We start from the raw sequence: 22,500 nt of genomic DNA, 5'->3' as shown, positions 1-22,500 counted from the left end.
TATATACATACATACATACATACATACATACATACATACATACATACATACACACATACATACATACATACATGGTTTATTCATCCCGAGGGGCGTGTCTGAGACCTCTGCCTACGTACAACTAGTACAGCGCAAGATCAGTAGTGTTTACTGACCAGTAGTGTTTACGGTCAGTAAACACTAAACTAAACAGCAACAGACAGCAAAAGTCAAAACTAAAAAAGAAACAGAATTAAAGCTATTACTACTTTTACAATAATAGGTTTCAGTCCATCCAACAGTCTGAATTTCTTCGACACCAGATTGCAAACGACGTGCCAATGGAAATTCTGCACATCTTTCTGAATAGGAAGTTTGATGACGGCTTGCTGAATTTGAGGAACTGCAATATAGGTTCAAAGCTACTACAATCTACCAGGCCTCTTGACCCGACTTGTAAAGTGTGAAGTTGAGCACTCCATCCAGCTCGTTTACAGGCAGATACCAAATTGCTGTATCTATTTTTCTTGTATTCGGATGAGGTGGTAAAGTTCTCTTCAAAACACACTGTCAATTCCAGAAGACTAATCTCTTTAGTTTTTGCACCATAGGATGATGTCAGGGCGGAGAGATGAGTTGGAAATAACAGATGGGAGTACATATGGTAGGACTGGAAGGTCAACAGAGATTGCCCAGGATTTTGGTAGATGTTCATTTAAGAACAGGTAGATGCATTTAAGCACAGAATTGTGATGCCAGGTGTATCTCCCACTCTTTAAAGCCGTCCCGCGATTGTTGAGCACATGTTGAAGGGTTTGATAATTGCCGCAAAGTGGACAGTCAGAAGAATCAGATTTCTGCCAACGTTGCAAGTTTGCTTTATGAGGTAGAGTATCCTGAATGGTGTTACGACAGAATGAGAGGCTTCTGTCTTTGAATGACAGTCTTACTCCAAGTGTCATCATCCACCTGCAAGCGCAGTGTCGAGTCTTGTACAACACAAACTTTAATGAGATCCAAGCGTCTCTAATCATCAACACTCTGTACTAATCGCTTGGCTTTGCACAAACTGACAAAATTTACATGTGGTTGTGATTGTTCTAAAGACTCATATTGCTCTTGAAATACGTACATGAAAGGGTTGAAGTTAAGGGTTTTGTTTGTAGCAAGAACTAAAGCCTTAGACATTACTAAGTTTTGAACACAAGCATCTTTATACATACATACATACATACATACATACATACATACATACATACACACATACATACATACATACATACATACATACATACATACATACATACGTACATACATACATACATATGTACATACATACATACATACATACATACATACATACATACATACATACGTACATACATACATACATACATACATACATACATACATATATATGTGTGTGTACATGTACATACATGATACTGCTCTATTAACTTCGATACTATTTGCATTTCAAACCTTGCGTATGTTGAAACGGTGGTCACGTTTTCTTTAAATTTCACATGCTGGTGCTCTGGATCATTCCTTTCTCTTTCTATCTCCTCTGAGAGCCTCCTCACTAAATGTGTCTCAACCTCATCAAGACCATGCCTACACGAAATCAATTAGAGAATAATATGCATTGCCAATCTATCATGTAGCACTTGATTGTTTTGTGTTCGTCGTGAATCACCTCCAGCTCTGCTCTTTGAGGGTCGACTGTTGGATCCTTTCTCATGTAGTCGCTACTATGTGCATTCAGAAATATTGTATAGAAAGTCATATGAGCAGAGAAAGATAAACAAATTAAGTGACTGACAGAGACAAGGAGATGAACAAGTAAAACGGGTAAAAAGATGGACAGACAGACAGACAGAGACAGTTGACAGATGGGTAGACAGACAAGTAGACAGACAGACAGACAGTCAGTCAGACAGACAAACAGACAAACAGACAGACAAACAGACAGTAGACATACAAGTAGATAGAGACAGACAGGTAGACAGACAGACAGACAGACAGGTAGACAAACAAACAATTGACAGACAGACAGACAGACATGTAGACAGACAGACAGACAGTTGACAGCAGACAGACAGGTAGACAGACAAACAGACAGGTAGACAGACAGACAGACAGACATGTAGACAGACTGACAAACAATTGACAGACAGACAGACATGTAGACAGACTGACAAACAATTGACAGACAGACAGTTGACAGACAAACAGGTAGACAGGTAGACAGATGGACAGACACTTGACAGACAGACAGACAGGTAGATAGGATGAGAGCAGGTAAAGCCATTGATTGGACAGACAAATAGACAAACAAAGACACCAAGCAGACAAACTGGTTGTATATCACAAGCACACCATACCTGCTATACGTTTCAAACGTAACGGCAAGTTTGGAATCGTCAGCAAACGTCACATGATGATCACCTTTCTGGCTAGAATCATCAACGTTTCCTACACACTCTTCTGCAGTTGCAGTCTCCTTATCAGTCTCCCGTGTCATCTCAACAACTTGCTCAGCAATTGGGATCTGCCCTGGCACAAAAGCATCCAATTCAAGCGGATTGGATGGGTTGTCTTCAACTGATGGAGCAACAGCACCACAAGTGAATGGGTCAGCAACAGAAGGAGTGACGTCGTTTGATGCAAATGAATCGTTCGTGCTCAATGGTTGAAATTTGTCGTCCTCAAATGGATTGCTAGTTTGTCCTTCAGATTGCTGGTTAGTGTTTAGTGAGACTCCGAAGGGATCGGTTGTCTGATTTGTAGTGCGAGTTATTGTGTCACTAAAACTATCTCCAAACAAATTCTCGTTTGTCTGTGCAGTTGACGTGTCGGGATTGTTCTTTACACTTGCAGAGAAAGAATCGTTGGTAGATGACTGTGGCTGCACAAACGCATTCTCTTTAAATGGATTCTCGCATTCGGATGTTTCCTCTGGTTTTGATCCTATGGGAGCAAATGGGTCTGTTTGAGTAGAAAACGTTGCTGGATTCTGATCCATAAATGGAGCACTTCCAAATGCATTTTCAAACTTGTCATCTGCAACTGTTTGATTATTTGCAGATGATGAAATGTGTGGTGACTGGTCGACGTCAAACGGTTTGCTGGGAAATGACGAGTTAGCAAACACGTCTGGTCCTGATGTACTGAATGGATCATGAGTTATGTTTTGGTCTCCAAATGGATCGTTGACTTCTGTACCAAATGGATCGCTTGCATTTGCTTCAAATGGATCTTCTCTTATGACAGGGATTGACATAGAAAACGGGTCACAGCTCTTGAATGGATCCTCTTCAAATGGTTCGATGCTAGTCGTGCTGTCTAGGCTTGTCACACTGACTCGTCTTGGTTGCGTATCAACAGGAATAAATGTATCCTTTGCAAATGGATTATCTTGGAGTGTAAACAAAGCTTCATCATCATTCGTGATGGCATTACCAGATGTCGGACTGAAAGCAGCAGTTGAATCAACTGGCTTAGAAAGTTCATCTTGATTGAACATTCCACGTGACTTCTTGGATGAAAAGGTCATCCACTTGCCTCGCTGGATCTTTCCCTTGCTCGTTGGCATGTCCGTTTCATCAGATGCTGTTACATCAAGATGCATACCTGACCGCTCCTTAGTGGGACTTGATAATGCCAAACTGACTTGTTGTCTCCCCTAAAGTAAACTCCTACACACTACACAATCGTCTCAATGACACATCATGAAGTTACCTCTTCAGGAAGAAGTGCCTTGACATCCATAATAGATGGCAGCTGGTTCCCTACATTGACAGTCATGATTCATTACAAATAAAATGACACAAATACGTAAGCAGAGACAAATAGAGAAAGCAAAAAGAAGTAATGGTGTTGACCCAGAAAGAAGTAGTGTTAGAGTTGAATATGAACTCAATCTGCACTAACTGTCAATTCTACTACAATAGAAGTCCTTGTTTGTCGTGGTCACGTGATCAAGTAAAACAATAATTGGGGTGAAACGCTTCCTATGTGTACTGAACTGTGTTGAGATGTGTGTGATGGTACGTACGTACTTACGACCGACCGACCGAAAATAATGTTGATTTTGAGCCAATCACAGACATGATGGTTTGTGATGCCACAATGCAGGTGTAAGTGTAATAGCTGTACTAGTACTGTACGGCTCTCCAGGTTGCTATGTGCCGGTCCCACGAGGCTAATAAGACAATGTGCAAACAGGCTCGAGATTCTAGAGATGGCTTGATGACTGTGGCCAGTAATGCAACTAAATGTGAGAACACATCACTTTTACAAAGAAATTTATGTTAGTGCTATACCTATATGTATGCGTATGGGTGTGACTCCAGTATCCCCCAACCTGGTTTTGCGTTTGACGTCTTGTGACTACTACAACTTCTCGTACTACTCCAGCAACTTCTGTAAACTGTGCCAATCGGTTCAAATGGAGGCTCTAGGGCGAGGGGGAGCGAAGCGACTGGTAGGGCAGGAGCACCCAGTCGGCAGTATATACTGTCACCACCTTGCTGGCATTACCAACAGAAGTTGAGATAAATTCGTAGGGTCGGTAGCATCCACTTCTATCCTGTCTACAGTTGGTGGAAGAAGCAGTTGGCAGCTGGTGTTACAACAGTTCACGAGATGTGTTGGGGATACTATAGTAAGTACCGGTGACTGCCGGACTCCAAAACTATGTGATTACCGCATCCGGCTGCCTGACCCCTAGCCACGTCCTGAATCTTTTGACAAATCACTGTGTTTCATATCTGTTTTCACTGAGGCTCACCCCAACAATGTTTTCCACTTTAAATAGTTATTCTATTGATGATAAGGCATTCTGTTGCTGTACAAAGCAACAACAACAACACACACACACACAAACAAACAATAACACAGACACACACACAAACAATAACACAGATACACACACAAACAATAACACACACACACACACACACACACACACACACACACACACACACACACGCACACACACACACACACACACACACACAGACAGACAGACACACACACAGACACAGACACAGACACAGACACACAGACACACAGACACACACACAGACACACACACAGACACACAGACACACAGACACAGACACAGACACAGACACAGACACACACACACATACACACACACATACACACACACACACACACACACACACACACACACACACACACACACACACACACACACACACACACACACACACACAGTGAAGGCAAACAGACTAGTCCAAAGTAACAATTATTTCTGCCTTGATGATATACCTGACTTCAGAAATCGCATCAGATGAGTTGCAATCACAAATTCGTTTACAGTGAGATTTCCATCGTGGTCATAATCTGCCAGATTCCTAACAATTGACAAAAACAGCATTTACCACATACTAATGAGATGCCTAGTCACGAAAAATTGACAGACCAAACATGAGCCAAATGACCGGTTAGCAACTGTGACCTGATGAATACAGACTTGGCTTCTTCAGCTACATAAATCTTGGATTAGTGACGACAGATTATGATAGCAAATACACTTGACAGGCAAGTTAAAAAACAAACAAAGATATCTATGGAACAGTCTGATTGCAGTTGCACCTTGGTAGAGACTGTGAAGTTAGAGACAGAAAAGCAAACAAACAGACAGACAGACATAGTAGTGTAGGTTTGGTAATATAGGCATAGGCAGGCAGACAGATTGACAGACAGACAGACCCCGAATGATAACCACGTGAGATTCAAATTTGCGTCTGCTCCTTTTGCTGTTTTCTCCCTTTGTCGCCCAATGTTTCATTCTGAATTTGTCTGTATCACTCCTGCAAAGTGTCTGGCACCGCTCAGCGCGTTCTTTGCTATATTAGGCAAGTTCACAATCCCAATCTCCTTCCGGCTGATTTCATCGCTCGCTTGCGTCTTCATCATTGTTCTTTTGCGGGAACTTGTTTTTGAAATTGGGTCAACATTCGTCTCAATGCAGATCTCGGCATCAACGGTCTAGTCAAGAACAGAGGGAGTGTGCTTCTTTCACACCTTACTGCGGGAATGTGGAAGTCAATGTCTCTTCTCAAGCTTCTTCCGCTCATACTCCACCCACACCCGTTTCATCAACAACGTTCCTGGACTCTGCACTTTCTCAGAACATGAATCTGGACCTGAAAACCACTGCGTGGAAGTACATAGAAGACATTCTGAAAAGTGCCCCCCTAGAGTTGTCCAAACTACCCATCCTACAGTCAAAGCATGTTTCCAAGATTGCTGTGTCGTAGCACTTGAAAGATTCGTGATGATCACTCAGTTGAGTTAGCATGGAAACTCCTGTTTCTACTGCCTCGCACGCTCCTTACTCCTCTGGCAAGGGGAGGAAAACATGGTTTACGTGACGTAAAGGCTGCTTACCACCAGTTTCTCAGCTGGAATTGGTCGGACCTTATTTGCTCTTTCCAGGAAGTCACCCACTACTGGGGATAATGCAAGAAAAGTGGCTGCTCTGAGGCTAGTGAGATGCAGAGAATTATCACGTGCGTCTAGAATTCTAACCAGTAACGATCTGGCTCCGTTCACTGAGGATACGGCTAGGAAGTTGATCTCCAAACACCCTCCCAGATCTTCAGCACTTCCCCTCTACCCAATGTTAGTTGTGAGTCGATCGCCTTGTCTAGGCCGTTACTTTTTGATTCAATCAGGCAAGCTCCATGTGGATCTGGTGCTGGTCCTAATGGTCGGCGTTTCAAGCATTTTAAAATCCTACTGGAGAATGAGGATACTGCGGATGGTCGTTTCTCTGCCTGTTCGGCTATTGCTAAGGGAATATCGCCTGCCACCCTCTCTTCTTCTTCAAGACTGATCACTCTGCCCAAGCCAAATGGTGATGTGAGACCCATTGCCATCAGGGAATCTATTCGCCGACTTACAGCCAGGACTATTTGTTCACATAAAAAGAAGAGTTTACTGAAGTTTTCTGTCCCATTCAGCATGGTGTGTCTACGAAATGTGGTACAGAGTTGATAGCGCATCATGTTAGTCTCACTTTGGATTCTAATCCCACCTGGATAGTTTTGAAGTCGGATGTTAAGAACGCGTTCAATTCTGTCAGCAGAGACCAGATCATGGAACAAGTTTCTCTTACCTTTCCTGACTTGTACAACCATGTGATTCAAATGTATGGCAAACCCAGCTCCCTTGTCTTCATGCAGGGTTCCTCTACAGTAATAATTCCATCTGAGGAGGGAGTTCATCAAAGAGACCTTCTGGTTCCTGTCCTTTTTGCCACGGCCATTCATAGAGTCTTAACTAAGATTCAGAACTCTCACTCTCAAGTACGCGTACTTGCCTACCTGGATGATGCATTTTTGCTGGGAGGGGCAAAATCTATTTTGGCTGCGTTTCATGACTTGAAGAAGACCTTCTCAGCCATCAATCTGGTCATAGCAGACAAAAAGTGCAAGATATTCTCTCCATCGTCCTCGACTGCTGTTGAAGGGTTTGAAGAAATTTCTGTGTCTTGTGAGGGTACACTCTTTCTGGGTACTCCAATTGGTTCGATGTCATTCGTTACGTCCTCTTGTGTCACCATAGCCCAGTCAAAGCTCTCACTGTGCGAACAGCTTACCAAATTGGATGATGTTCAGAGTGCAATGCTGCTATTACAATGCTGTTACGTCCCCAACCTTAACCATTTGCCCGGACAGTCCATCCTGATTTGCTAGTTCATGCTTCTACAATCCATGACTCTAGGACAAAGAAAACCTTTTCTTACCTCTTAGGCTATGACATGGTTGATGACAGGAGTTGTCATCAGGCTTCTTTACCCATCAGAATGGGCGGTTTTGGAATGATTCCTTTGCTGTCAGTGAGACAACCAGCTTTTGTTGCATCCTGGGCCAACACTTTTAAAGAGCTGCCATTCCGATTCCCAGTTTTACGACCTATCATCAACAGTCTCTTAAGCTCTTCAGCCTCTCCAATCAGTGAGGCAATAGCACAGTCTGTCCATCCAGGAAAACATATCTCTGACTATCTGCCATGTGCTGGGAAAGTTCAACAAAAGCTATCTTCTGTCACTACTCCTTCCAACGCTCAGTATCTACTCAAAAATGCCCCCACTGCCAGAGATGCAACCCGCCTACGCTCAACAACAGATAAGGGCGCCGGGGCTTGGCTTAATGCTATCCCTACATCGGAAGTGTTTGCACTCAATTCTTGCAAATTTCGCTTCGTTTCCTTCCTTGTTTGGGTTTGCCCATAGCCTTCTCCAGCTGGACAACGGCCTGCAATTGTGGAGCTCTTATAGATGACAATGGATACCATTTGCTGACCTGTAAGACTGGTGGCAGGCCGGGATGGTCTCACGAGTCAATTTCGTCCATCTGATCGTTTTCATGGGCTGCATATCCACCACCGCAAGGAGCCGAGGAGTCGTTACACAACTACAGACAACAGACCGGACATCGTATTTTTGACTCGGACATTGGAAACAACGTTGACCTAGATATCTCCCTTGCCCACCCATGGAATAGTGACATCTTTCCATCATCTGCTAGTGTTAGTGATGCCCCTGCAGAGAGCAGGGCATAATTTATCCCGTATTGCATTGCAGTTTGCGAATCAATTTTTGTATGTTGCGAAACAAAGTCAGCTACGCGTGGCACAAACTGCAATGTGGAATCAGAATGTCCCATCCAAGTACAGTAAGAGTCTAACTAAAAACCTCATAATGGTGTACCCTTGCATTGCAAAGTGGTGAGAAGATACTATATATAATATACTATTATATCTTTATTCAATTATGAACCATCTGTACTTGAGTGGTCATGCTGTGCAATACATGATGAAACTAATGCACATTAGCAGAACACCTGCTGAAACTATCATCTCATTAGCAGAAGGGATGGCAACAGAAACAGAAACTTGAAACAAGATAGCTATTGAGACTTCCATTGTAACTACATAGCAAGGTAAAAAAGGAACAAAAGTAAGTAACAGTGTAGTCAATGTACTTGCACTTTTACATGGTAGCTAACGTCACTACCAACTAAAATAACAAACAATCATGCAATGTGTAGTTGCATGGGACTTTCCAATGTAAAGGTCAACACAAACAGCACTGTCACAGAAACATGACAGCTTTTCCAACCTACTTGAAAAAGTTGACAAGCTTTAAGTTTGTGTTGCATATGCTGTTTTTCAACGCTCTGCTGAACCCTCTAGCTACATTGTCATGTCATCTGCAAGGTCATTCTGCTGACTTGCCTTTTGCCATTGCTATCTTAGACTCGGTTCATCTTATCTTTGAAAATTTAAAGGCTGACGACCCTGAAGTGCCATGGGAGTTGTCGCAGTTTATTGCAGCCGCAGAGGAAGATGACCAGCTGCATTTTCAAAATGCAAAGCTGTCAGGCGTACAGCCAAACGTACTTAGAGTGCATTTATGATGTCGAGATCACTTTTCACCAAAGCTATTGGGAAATGCACTCACAATCGTTTTGATGATTTACAATAGGGATTTTTAAAGCAGTTTGTCTCCTTGACATTAATCTGTGGCCGACTGACTGAGATGATCTTGCAGCCTTTGGTGTAGCTGATGTGTCTCTTGCTGTAGAGCATTTCTGTCGTCTTCTATTAAAGAATAACTATTGCTGAATGGAGTAATGACAGACTGGACCTTCTTCAAGATGTACTGGATCGATAACTTAATTGCGACACCATCCAAAAATACTCTATGGTCACTGCTTCTGTTCCAGTACAAAGAGATATTTACTGAACTTTGTGCAATTGGTGTGCATACTGCTGGTGTTTCCAGTCAGCAATGCCATAGTGGAGCATGGTTTCAGTGCTATGAGGAGGATAAAAAGTGACTGGCGGTCAAGTCTTAGTGAAGATACCTTAGATCACTTGATGAGGATTAGCGTTGATGGTCTGCCATTGGCACAGTTTGACCCTACACTTGCAGTCCAACGGTTGTTGAGCACTCCAAGGAGGCCACACCTTCAGCCATATGATTAAAAAACAAAAGTTAATGAATAGCGTATTTTGCTTCTAAAATTTGCATGGGCAGGGTGCCATTTGCTACTATTCAAGTAACTTCATTTCCACTTAGCTAAAGAGAATTGTGTTATAATAACAAATTTAATAGTATCATCACTATTCACAGTTTGGCACTGACTATGAACTTGCGCCTGTAGACTAGAAAAGCATGAACCGTCTGGGTATTTAATTAATTAATTAAAATTGCTCTGTTTTGCAAAAATATGGTTGCAACGCAATTTTGCATTACTGCTACTCAATTTGCAATTTGTGTAGCAATACCGCTACGCAAAAAAGAAAAAGTAAATTATGCCCTGGAGAGGAAAGCAGACAAGAAGAAAGAGAAATACAGCAAACAGCAATTACCGGGTGGCATAATTGCCACTGTAACCCCACTGGTAATGGAGCATTTTGAAGCTTGGGGATCGATGGGTGGAAACTCCTGTGCAAATTATCAAAGAAGTCATCGGACAAAGTGGGATGACTGAACGCTATGGAGTTTATCGACTTCTGGTCCAAACGCTTTCCTATTCAGCTCCAGAAGTGTAATGCTAGAGTCACATCTAAAAAGACAACAGATGTGACCTCTTTGCCACCCAGTACTTCAGCCACTAGCTGGTTCTGGAGGCTTGCTTGTACACTGTAGCTTTTAAATGTAGTCCTCACTTTGTTTTACATGAGTTTTAATTTTAGCTTAGTTTAGTAGATGAACACTACTAGTAGTTGGACAGTACTCTGCATTGCAAAATGTATCATAGATAAAAGTTCAAATATATTTGATTGACAGACAGACAGACAGACAGACAGGCAGGCAGACAGACCGGCAGAAATATGTTTAGGAAATGTATTAGACTTTGAGAACACTACAGCAATCAGTAGTTTGCGTTTCAATGTAATAGCTGTGATTTATGAAAATATACTACCACTGACAGACAGACAGACAGATAGACCTTTTCAGAAGTCAAACTGACATGAGTTGCTCTTTAATAATTTAGACGGGGATACCTATATCCCTTTCTGTAGTATGTAGTTGCTTTAGGAACACTTCATAAGCACAAGAAATTAGCAGTTATTGCTAGTGTGTGTGTGTGTGTGTGTGTGTGTGTGTGTGTGTGTGTGTGTGTGTGTGTGTGTGTGTGTGTGTGTGTGTGTGTGTGTGTGTGTGTGTGTGTGTGGTGCGATAGCTCAGTTGGTTAGAGAGTCATCTTATAGAGTGTTTACATCTGAGACCTTGAAGGATTGCCAGTTTAAGTCACAGTGATAGCGAGCTATGGCATAATTTCCTTAAGCAAAGAAACTAACACACATTTGCGTCTCTCGACTCAGGAGTATAAATGAGAACCTGGTCATTGACTGGGGTCCTAAGCGGCCATCGGCTGTGACGTGACATCAGCCACTGGGGTCCTGGTGAGACTTCATGTGCTCACACCACAGTTGGCTTCACAAGTCGGTGCTCCTGCGAGCACCTGGCTCGGCCCCAGGAGTTTGCTAGCACAGGCCCAGAGTTCCCTGAGTAGTGCACAGGGCCCAGCTTAACAGCTAGGGGCGTGACCGCTGAGAGGCAGCTCCTGACTTTAGGTTACGCTAGGTGTGCGTGTTCTAGTTCATGTTCGAAAATATATGTGATTATTTGACAGACAGACAGACAGACAGAGCATTTTGGTTGTTGGGGATTTGTTCAACAGTGGAGGAGAAGGTTGTCAGTGTGTCTATACAGAAATCCAACTCTAATGTCATCATGAGAAAAATGAGAAAACTGTCTGAGGCAAGGAAAGAAGGCTGGGATGACACTGAAGTAAACATTCAGAATTATATTCATTAGTTGTTGTTGTTAGTAAAATACCGTATTCGCCCATAATAACGCCCTGGGCGTATAGAAAAGAAACACTTTTTTCTGGGCGTATACTAGGGCATGGACGTTATTTTGGTCCTAGGCGTATACAAGGTCACTAAATGTTGTTGTCTGGCCAGTCATCATCTAAATACTTGAAGACAGAAATACCACAAATGCTTGCAATTATCCATTTGCAAGATCTAAGGTACTGGTATCCATTCAGAATCAACATACACGCAGAAACTAAACACTAGACACACGTGGTCGCACTGAAGCCCGTCAAGAGCATCAGGGGTGGTAATTGCAACGAAGACATGAGTCTAGGGGCAAGCACTCTCACACAACATTGACACCAGCTCATCAAACGCACACAGACGGAGACGGACGAATGTTCTGCGGACCCATTTGGTTTTGTCTGCGCATGCGTATTCTGGGCTTATACTTGGGCATGGGCGTTTTTTCGGGCTGAAAGTTCTGACCTGTCGCACATGGGCGTATATATACGGGCATGGGCGTTATTTTGGTATAGGTGTTATTACGGGCGAATACCATATGCTTTTATATCAGACTGTCCCATGTGGGATACTACAATCATTGTTTTACCTTCATTTTCATGTAGAGTGAAAGTTATTTATCAAAAGTGAAATACCTTTGACAGACAGAGAGAGAAGGCGGACAGAGGGACAGACAGACAGACAGACAGACAGACAGACAGACAGACAGACAGATGAACGGACTGACAGACACACAGACGGACAGACAGACAGACGGACGGACGGACAGACACACAGACGGACAGACAGACAGACGGACAGACACGCATGCACACAAAACGCATGCATAACCAAACAAACAGGCGGGGCATCCGCCACAACATCCGCCACCTGTCAAGCTGCCTCTCCCATTCCTATCCAGCTCGTTGAATGCCTTCACGTACGCATCATAGTCCTTCTTCGTCACACCCGGTATCGTCCTATCCATACATGGTCGAATCGCCGGAGGCAAACCGGGCGGCAGCTCGCGTCCAGACAGCCGCGCATTGATCAGGTGCATGGCCACAGTAAACTCGCCGACACTTAGCGACCCGTCACCATCGACATCCGAAATTCGCCTACAACCGAACACACATTGCTACATTCACACCAAACCGGAAAAAGGGCGTGGAGGCCTCCAGGCTGCGCGGTTGCTCACCAAATGTGGCTCAAACTGTCGGCGGGGAGCTTGGATTGCGCGAACAACTCGCGACACCTTTCGCCTGCGATATGATCATGAATTGGGTGAGAAAGTTTGAATGAGAGTGAAGTGTGTGTACCTGGTATGACGCCGTTTTCTGGATTGAGGCTGTAGAATACGGTTATGTGCATGCTCTTCTCTTCATCGCTTATAAACCAGTCGGTTGGGGGCGACGAGACGTCCATCGAGGTCACGTGCGTATAAAACTTTGTTGAATTCAACCTGGCGGATTGACCGATACCGTCGGTAACGCACGTAGATGTCATCTCGCCCCGCGTACACTAAAGGTCTAAGGCTGTCGCGTATTAGAATAAGGCGGCAACATCGATAGCTTGGAATTGAGAGTGTTTTATCAGTGAAAGACGGTGTGTTAGCTGAGCATGATGTGCGATTATGATTACTGTCACTGAAAATGACAAAATTATTAAAGTGGTAACGTGCGCTACCGTGAACGATCTCTCTCCGGCTAGACACACTCACACTGATTTGTCATGTATGTCCATAGTTTTGCGTAGCCAGTTTCTCTACCTTTATTACTTCAGGTCGGCAGGGGAAATGGTTTGGGTTCGAGGGATGGGCTGGCTAGACGGATGAAGGCGCACCAGATCGTATATGTATAGACGGCTCTACACTTGAGTAGACTCGACGTGACCAGTCTTGCTGCGCTTTCGGTCTTTCAAATATCGCCACGTGACAATCAAATATCCGGGAAATCTGAACGCCCAGGAAAACAGTGATCACGAGGCTAGCAACTGACGTCATATCCGGTACTCTTATAGAAAGTATATCTTCTCACGGTGACGCCTAATTGTCACTATAGCAACGATGCAGTGCAAAGTGTAAACTTTGGCCGAAATCATACAACTACTCTCTGTTCGCGTTGATCTTGCGCTTCGAAAATCTGTAATAACTTCTGTGCAATACGGCGGACAGTGACGATCTTGGTATCGTTCGAAACCGCAAGTTCCCGATTTAGTCCATGGGCCAAGGTCAAAAAAGACTTCAGAAAACAAGTCCCATTCCACCTTCGTGAAGACACAAGTTTCTTATCACCAAATGATAGACATGTCCAAGTACAGCATTTCTGCACTTGTCCCCCGTTGCGAAAAGTGTCCGTTTAGCTGTAATTAAATAGTTTAATTTAAGCAGCGCCGACGGTCCGTTGTCCGAGGTTGCACCATACGCAGTAGCATTCAAAAGACGTTTGGGAACTAAGTAAATTATTTTCTATACCAAAGTCAGCCAAATATTGCATTTCTAATTTATTAATACCATATTTCTTCATAAAACTCTCAAAATTGGCAGCTATATGTCGCTGTGATATTTACGCTGTCAATCCTACGTCTGACGATACGCTGCTATCTTTACTTAACTGCAGCTGTAAAACTGGTTGCAACAGCAATCGCTGCGGTTGTTTTAAAAATGAACTGAAGTGTACAGAATCTGTCGATGCGAGAATTGCAGTAACTGTGACCAGGGAGAGGACGACACCGATGCTGTAGATATTCATAATGCTCCTGTTGATGATGATGACGACGGCGACGACGACGACGATGATGATAGTGATAGTGATGATACTGCTGAGAATTAATTAAGTACTTCTAGAATTGCATCTGGTGCTGGGGCTGGCTCATCCACTTGATTTCTATTTTTTCCTGTCCATACACAATTCGACCGTGTCCATTACAACTTCCGACGGCAGGAAAGGCTCGGAGAGCATGTTTCCAAATGTAGGCTTGGTAGTTGGTCCGTTTGACGTGCAGTGACAGGGCATCGGCTGTTGGGGGAGGTTCTGGCACGCAGGAGCCTTAGCGCAAAAGATTTTGTACCTTGCTTCATTAATAGATGTGCAGTTCTGTTGTCCATACAATCGACAAACAAACAATTCGCAACATTTTTGAGTGTCTAACGAGCATTCAGGGGCTACTCCTTGTCCTGCCACGCCTGCCTGAATTGTACGATCTTTTATTAGAATTTCAAAAGACCGCTTTTTGCCTTTACCGTAAAATGCACTCGTATCGCAACCAGTGAATGCATGATATCCTGGAAGAGAGTTGCATATTTCTGTTCCAAGCGCGTGGGCTAGCCTCGACAAATGCACGAAACGCCGCCGGTCCTTGGTACCCGCTAGCCACAGTAACCGAATATGACGAAAAACATTCAAAGAGGCTGCATACATGTCAATGACAGCAACGTCGGTGTCTGGAGATTTGATGATGGTAGTCGATTCTCTAGATTGTGCAGCGTGCGCAGCGTGTAGGAAGAGTCTCGTGTCTGCCTCCTCGTGAGAGCACGTTAGCTCACGAACCTCTGACCGCGATACCTGTTCACAGTCGGTAGATGTCAAGCGGACACGACCGGTTCCGGAACAAACGTAAAAATTGATGTTTTTGAGCATCCTACTGTAGCAAGAAGAAGTCCACTCGTTTACTAAAAAGTCCAGCAGAGCACTCTTGTTGTTTCCAGAGCTTATAATTAGGTGCTTCTTCCACTGCTTTGGACATCGCTGAGACGCATTAATAATATGGGAAACAATAACGCCGGTAGAGGCACGCTTGCTGCCCTCTGCGTCTTTGATGGATACAGATGGATAGCGATCTATGACAGAGTCAACACGAGAAAGCTGATCGTGGTCACGAGTGTCTAATACTAAGCGAAGAATTTGAAAAGCAAGATCTCGAAAAGTGCCTGTAGGCCTAGTAAGCGATTGAATGGTAGCCATTGCGTCGACTAGCAGTGCTGCTCTGCCAATGTTTTCTACCGGGGAGCCATAGCTTTCCAAGAGAGGCAGTAAAGAAGACTTGGTTGTTTTATTCAAATTACCTTGCGGTGAAGCCAAACTCAATGGCAGTGGACTTAAGGAAAAGGAAAGGACCATCCGCAAGTCAAGATTTCTACTCGTCGAAATTGCCAACATTCGTGAAAAAAAGCTCCCGACCGCCTTTATTGCTACATCACGAGAATTAGCTCTGACTGTGATGTCTTGGCCATCGATGAGAAAGTTTTCAGCGTCAACTTTTGCAGCTTGTCAAAAAATCCAACACTGCCACTACACAAGCGTTCATGAACAAACTTCTCGGCATGTGTGCTTCCTATTTGGTACGCTTGCAAGAGGTCGTTCGCGACTTCAGGTGGAGCCATTATTCCAGATGAAATGTTCACAACGCAGCTTGACGCCTCAAATGTGGCAAGCCGCAGTTACGGCTGCACGGTCATGTGCTGCGGCGATCCATCTCTGAACGGCTCCGCATCTCAGACCACTACCAATAACTCCTCCTTTGGTTTTAGTATCGCGATTATAGATTGTTCAATGGCCATGTCAACAGGTACTTGTGCGAAGACGTTAGGAGACCTTTGGACGGCAAACTCTCATGCTTCTAACAAAGCGTGAGCATCCGGATGAGTTTCTGCAAGAGAGACCGTGTCGTACCAGTAGACAGTGAGATACCGACAGTAGTTTGTTCAGTCGTATACAAACATCCATGGTATCATGTCGTGAAGGCGCGCATTGCAAGTGGAGAGACCAGACTCCAATCCGAGTGGAACGAACAAACTGCAGCAGTAGTTCAATCATATAGCAGTACGACATCCAAAACGCTGCCGTCTGTCCGCGATCAGAATCGGTGAACTTCATGTACGCAGATTGTATAGTAAATTGAAACTGTTTTGAAGACATCATTTCTGCATAATTGGTCTTTGAGGGACTCGGTCGTAGTGTCCTAGTAGCGTTACATCAGTCTAGATCCTTGTTATTCTTCCAATGTCCGCCTCCTTGCTTTTACGTGATAGTCCGTTGGTAGAAACAAGAAACATCCGTGTTTGTTCTATCTAGATCCGGTGAGGATATGCTACTAGAGTATGTACAAATATACCGTGTACAAAGGTTAGAAGCAAAACGAAGGTGCGTTCACACTAGAGCAGCCTTGACTCAAGGACACTGGAAGATAAAGGCGAAAATATGGTACATGTACATCTAGATAGCTAATAGAGTCGCTTGACTATCTATGAACGTAGGTGTGAATACAGCTGAGTTTAAACAAGACTTCGCAAACGAGGATCTAAGGCTACTAGGCACTCAGTGTAACGCACTAGAAGTCTTTGCTGACGACGGCAAGAGTGTAACAGCATTGCCGCTAACGCACGTTAGTGCAGAGACTTGAGCGCAATCTGTTCGTGTTTGTCCAGTCTCTCGTTATGTTTTGAATAGCTGCTGTCTCAATACTCATATATTTCTTCTTCAAGTTAATGTTATGCTTATAAATGCTAGAAAACAGAGTCTGCCCTCGGAGTACAGAGCGTACTCGCTGTCAGAACCAAAAATAGGCAAATGCAACCGAACGGACAACATTCGCGAAGGGGGACAAGTGAAGAAATGCTTTAAATGGATTCCTCTAACGTTTCGTAAAAAGAAATGTGTGTCTTCACGTGGGTGGAATGCAACTTCGTCTTTTTGGGACCTGGCCCACGGACTAATTGCACAGGCGGTTTGATAAGACTTTTGCATATCAAAAGTTGTTAGGCTTTCTAACTCATTAAGAAGGTTTGGTCTTACAACAAGAATGCTGCTACTAGAGAAAGTAGCCAATGAGCAAGGTCACTAAAAGGTGCGTGCCCGCTCACGATTCACCACACAAACTTGCACGATTTCAAGTTGTGTCTTATAACAAAGCAGAACAAACGAACATCTTAGGATGCACCGCGTTCTATGACATCCTTTCTTTGTACAAAGAGAAAGGCGAATCGCGTTCTTGTCCGCCACGTGCACGTAGCCTCGCCCCAGACGCAGTGTAGATTGCAGCCCCGGATGCGCCGCCATCTACAAATGTACAAAATTATGTACAGTACATGTACTGATGTAGTGGTGATGGCTGCGCATCCGGGGCTGCAATCCACACTGCGTTTGGGGCGTGGCTACGTGCACGTGCACGCGTACTTGACATTTCGGGAAAGCTAACGACTAGTGTCTTAGGTTCTTTATCCACACATTTATCATTTACCATCTTGAGATAGCTTGCTGTGGAACAAAAGAGCGCTTTCTCGATCGTTTTCTAGTTGCACGTGACCCAAAAATGGACGGAGCACAGAGCATCACGTGATGGCATCTGAACTTGCAGCGTGAAATAAGCCATGGAGAGGTGCCGGACGCCGCCAGCAACGCAGATCATGCATCTATCTTTACATGGTAGCTACAAGAGATGGCCAGAATTGAGGAATAGCGACAAACGATGCGCCGGTGTACGTAGCGATGTTTCTTCTACAGAAATTCAACAACTGCAAGTCAGATGTATGTGTTGGTACACTGATGAGCTAGTCTACAACTTCATACACGCCTAGGGTAGATGTCTGTCTGGATGCCATGGCACTCTAGTGAGCGCTCCACCCATTTTTGAGTCACGTGCAACAAGGAGAAATCCTTTGTCTTCGTGGGTGTGTCTGCGCGTGCGGTGCGTGGTAAACGAATCGTGAGCGGGCACCTTTAACTTAACGGTCCGCTGCCTTGACGCTAACTCACAGTCGCTCTTGTTTCGCAAGTAGTTGCTTGGTATTTCTGACTCCTCTTCTCGCTCTGTTTCGTCTTGATAGCCTACGACTTCCTCTACTGTTGCTTAACTAGCATCTTTGTATTGTAATATGACCCGTAAATTGTACAGTTAATTAATGGATTATCACTTAAGTAATTAACATCTGAGTGAGGTAAACAAATACAGCTACATCATTAGTCATTTCCAAGAGCAAGGTCAACGCGAACAGAGGCAAGAGAATTCGCACAAACGCGCTGGAAACACGAGCTACAACTAAGAAAGTGTGTCTAGTTAGGGAAAAATACAAGCTACATCTAGACGTACGCTATTCGTGCTACTTCCGTAAATCACAACACATCTGGGGATGCACGAGATCACGTGTAAAACAGGACATACGGGACACTGAACAGAATATCAGGGAACGTTAGTTGCAGACAGTAGACCGGTGACATTGTCATCTCCGTCCTACCTGCGGCGAACGGATACCAGAGCTCAAACGGAGGGGCTCCTACATCACAGCTGATCACCTCGGCGGTATTAAAGGTAAGCTAACGAATCATGATCAGGTGACACAATCATGTGTTACCGCACCTTTAGCACCACATGCTAGTACGCGAAACACACTCAAAACAGCGAACAAGAAAACACGTCACATTTGCGATTATTTGCTTTGTATCGATTCCGTTTGTCTGATTGGGGCGTGGTCGCGATCTTGGAATTCGGTCCGCATGGCTACCGCTTCCTACTTGAAATTGAAAATCCCATAAATAGATTTAGTCGAACTACAGGGTGGCGGAGTGTTGCAATTTTACTGGTAACTTTTATTTGCGGAGTCTCCTTTCATTTTTTGGCTTGTAGTGTTGATACTGGTAAAGGGATATCCGGGACTTGACGGACAGTTAGAACTGTCGGGTTTTGTGTTCTTTGGTTGTGTGTTGTTCTGCTGATTAGAGTTTTGAGTATTACAGTAGCTCTTGTGCTATTTGTTTTGGCGTGACCTTTCATAGCAAGTGGGGTTTAGCTAGTGTACTAAGTGGGATAGTGTGAACTGAAGAGTGTGCGTTATGAATCATTGCTGAAATGAATGATTCATGCTGTGCAAATGTCTTGTCAATACGAAGTCTTGTAGTGATGTGTTTCGGGTGTGGCTATGTTACTAGAGGGATGTAGGTAGGTGTAGATGTAGAAAGTCCCGATTCAGTCACTCACTGTAACTGACTGAGTCAGTTACACACACACACACACGTTTATATCAACACAACATTGTGCATGTTTTGGTTTACTAACATGTACGTACATATGTTTGACTCCAACTGTAAAGACCCTTGTGCATGTGTACATTGGAAGCTACCAGATCAAGAAGTGACTCATCCAGTAGTTTCCAATGTGCATGGGGGGGGAGGGGGGGAAATCGGACATCAGAGTCAGTCACTCTTGAGTAGACAATCATGAACATATATGATTGGACTAACACACAACATTATGTATGATGGTAAAGGCTTGCCTTATAATGTGAGGTAATACCCTACCTGTGGACATGGACAAGCACCATACAAACAGGCACAAGACTATGACTGTAAAGCAGCTACTCAAAATTACACTGCAATTACGATTCCTCTGTCATTTGTTGATCATCAAGTTACAGTTACATGCACCTGACCTCACAGGCCTTACCGATTAGTTTACTTACTGTTGTGTTTGTGTATTAGTTACTTGCTTTCAAGTTTATGGCAGAAGCACCCGACAAAACCTTAGACGTGGGAGACATTAAAGACCGACTGTTCTGGCATCGGCGTGGACATCCAGAGCCAAACACAGAGTGTGTAGTGGAGTTTGGATATTCAGCCGCCGAATCAGATGAACTATCACTCATGAAAGGTGAAGAGGTCGTGATATTAACACCAAAGGGAGACAAACGCGGCTACTGGTGGGAGGCGCAGAAACCGGATGGCACAAGAGGTGTTGTTCCTATTAACTTTCTACGCTACAAGTTGGATGACACACTATTTCCTGATTATGAAATTATGATGTCAAAGGTGTATGGATCAGGAACCGAAGTCGTCGCACGTGCCAACTGTGACACAGGAAGGCCAATCGACGGACTGGAAACATTGAAATTTGAGAAGGGTGATAGAATGATCATTATAAATCCAATAGAGAGCAACCCTGGATGGTATCGTGCGCGTCTAATGAGCTCGAGTGGCAAACCGTGTAAACTACAGGAGGGCGTGGTACACGGTAACATCTTAGAGGCGACGTATGAAGCCTACCAGAAAGTATTCTCGTCGACAAAGAAACCGAAAGCCGAAGATAACGAACCACAGCCACTCTACGACTCATTCGAAGAATTCCAGCAATACAGCATGTGGTTTACATTCCGAGGTTGTGAGAATGGCTCACTCGATGCTCTGTATCACCGCCTGGCATCAATGGCGAGGATGGAGTATGACGAGTTCATGCAAACCAAACAGGCGATCTATATTATGAGACAAAAGGTGTCAGACGAGTGCTACGTTGGAGGCGCTCGGATACTACACAAGGAGCTCGGCGGTCATTTTCTGACGTGGGATAAGACACACAAATCGAGATTCGACGAGGAGTGTTACGAAGTACCAGGATTCGTTGACTGGCAGCTGGAGGTGACGCCTCTCAGTCCGACACAAAATCTTAACGTCGAGCGTGCCAAGAAAATCCTCAGTAACAATGCGTTAAAACCCGATGGACTGAACGAAGAGATGGTGTTTGACAACAACGAAGAGTGGACAGAGTTTATTACCTGGCTTCTTCCTAAATAGAATCGGTTTGTTAGCTTAGATTGTCTTGTACGCTGATCTGTATTCTTATGCATCGTATGCTGACAGGATAGATTTTCTACATCGATTAGAGCATGCCATCCTACGTCTTTGTACAGTTGGCCCATCAACAGGCTTTTGCTTGTTTGGGTGGCATCGACAAGGATAAATCTCATTGGCATCAACGTGCCACTGATTGATCTCACGGTTTGTGGTGCTCAACAGATGAGGGGGGAACAATTAGGTGCCCACTGTATTCGCATTTTTGAGTCGCCTCGCCTTCCTGTTTCCTTTTTTCTAATTCTGTTTTCTTCTGTAACAGGTCTCTAGCCCATGGTAGATCCTCTTCCCATACCTACAGTGAATATTTTGCCGTGTCAGCTACCGTTTCAGTTCTTGTCTAGTTTGAGTAATACCTCGGTGTTTAGTGGGTCTAAGTGTACTGCCCTCTCGAAGCTACGTATAGCCTGAAGACACATAAATATTACAATAATTTCTGTGATGTCTGATTTGCTACGTAACACGTGATTGATGTGTCATTTGTATGTGTCATTTCTATGTGCCATTTATATGTCGTCTGGCTCACATTATGCTTTGTCTGCCTGCAGGCAAGTATGCATGTTGGTCCGCCTGTTCTTGGCCTACCTATCCATCTCTCAGTACTTTGATTTGTATGTCTGCCTACCTGTCTGACTGATCACCATACAATACCATTCGAATTTCACCCAATCCGAGTTGGGCTCTTCCTAATGTCTGATATGCTACTCCCCACTGTGGATCCAAGTCAACAGTTCTCTGAGCAGCTTGAACTGCAGGATATAGTTCATTGAGAATGAGCAATGCCTTTACGAACAGGAGACAGGCACCTCAATGTTTGGCACGTTACCAGCTGTAATTTGTACACAACCTGAGACTTCAGTTCGTGCAGAATAGCATTACCAGGAGTCAACTGTATAGCTTCATCCCATCTCTTGATTGCTTCCCAATATCTGGATAGACAAAAATGTTTCAAGTTCAATGGCTACAACAATGTCTTACCATTCAAAATCGGCCCTTTAAATTTGCTTAACACACACACACACACACACAC

The 22,500-nt window shown here is 44.0% G+C and overlaps 3 protein-coding genes across 3 annotated transcripts in view; 1 reads left to right on the top strand and 2 right to left on the bottom strand.

Annotated features, from left to right (window-relative positions):
• The window catches only part of LOC134185499 (epidermal growth factor receptor substrate 15-like), a 17,404-nt gene extending 4,108 nt beyond the window's left edge, over positions 1–13,296 (bottom strand). Inside the window, exons 1-9 of the mRNA XM_062653301.1 lie at positions 13,176–13,296; positions 13,055–13,118; positions 12,748–12,974; positions 5,432–5,495; positions 5,278–5,363; positions 3,721–3,770; positions 2,364–3,664; positions 1,647–1,730; positions 1,462–1,593 (exon numbers count right to left, since the gene is read on the bottom strand). Coding sequence (XP_062509285.1) covers positions 1,462–1,593; positions 1,647–1,730; positions 2,364–3,664; positions 3,721–3,770; positions 5,278–5,363; positions 5,432–5,495; positions 12,748–12,974; positions 13,055–13,118; positions 13,176–13,281 — 2,114 coding nt within the window. The 5' untranslated portion in view covers positions 13,282–13,296. The remainder of the gene's footprint in view (positions 1–1,461; positions 1,594–1,646; positions 1,731–2,363; positions 3,665–3,720; positions 3,771–5,277; positions 5,364–5,431; positions 5,496–12,747; positions 12,975–13,054; positions 13,119–13,175) is intronic.
• Positions 13,297–19,028: 5,732 nt separating this feature from the next.
• LOC134186111 (uncharacterized) lies at positions 19,029–21,602 on the top strand. Its single transcript, XM_062654031.1, has 2 exons — positions 19,029–19,161; positions 20,328–21,602. Exon 2 carries the CDS (start codon positions 20,346–20,348, stop codon positions 21,411–21,413), a length of 1,068 nt encoding a protein of 355 aa, XP_062510015.1. The 5' UTR covers positions 19,029–19,161; positions 20,328–20,345; the 3' UTR covers positions 21,414–21,602.
• The window catches only part of LOC134186112 (tetratricopeptide repeat protein 33-like), a 1,842-nt gene continuing 926 nt past the window's right edge, over positions 21,585–22,500 (bottom strand). The window contains exons 2-5 of the mRNA XM_062654032.1: positions 22,318–22,399; positions 22,122–22,253; positions 21,827–21,877; positions 21,585–21,765 (exon numbers count right to left, since the gene is read on the bottom strand). Coding sequence (XP_062510016.1) covers positions 21,613–21,765; positions 21,827–21,877; positions 22,122–22,253; positions 22,318–22,399 — 418 coding nt within the window. The 3' untranslated portion in view covers positions 21,585–21,612. The remainder of the gene's footprint in view (positions 21,766–21,826; positions 21,878–22,121; positions 22,254–22,317; positions 22,400–22,500) is intronic.

Source organism: Corticium candelabrum, chromosome 10 (genome assembly GCF_963422355.1).
Source record: "Corticium candelabrum chromosome 10, ooCorCand1.1, whole genome shotgun sequence".
NCBI lineage: Eukaryota > Metazoa > Porifera > Homoscleromorpha > Homosclerophorida > Plakinidae > Corticium > Corticium candelabrum.
The sequence above is the reverse complement of the archived record's forward strand: the minus strand, read 5'-3'. Positions and strand labels throughout refer to the sequence as shown.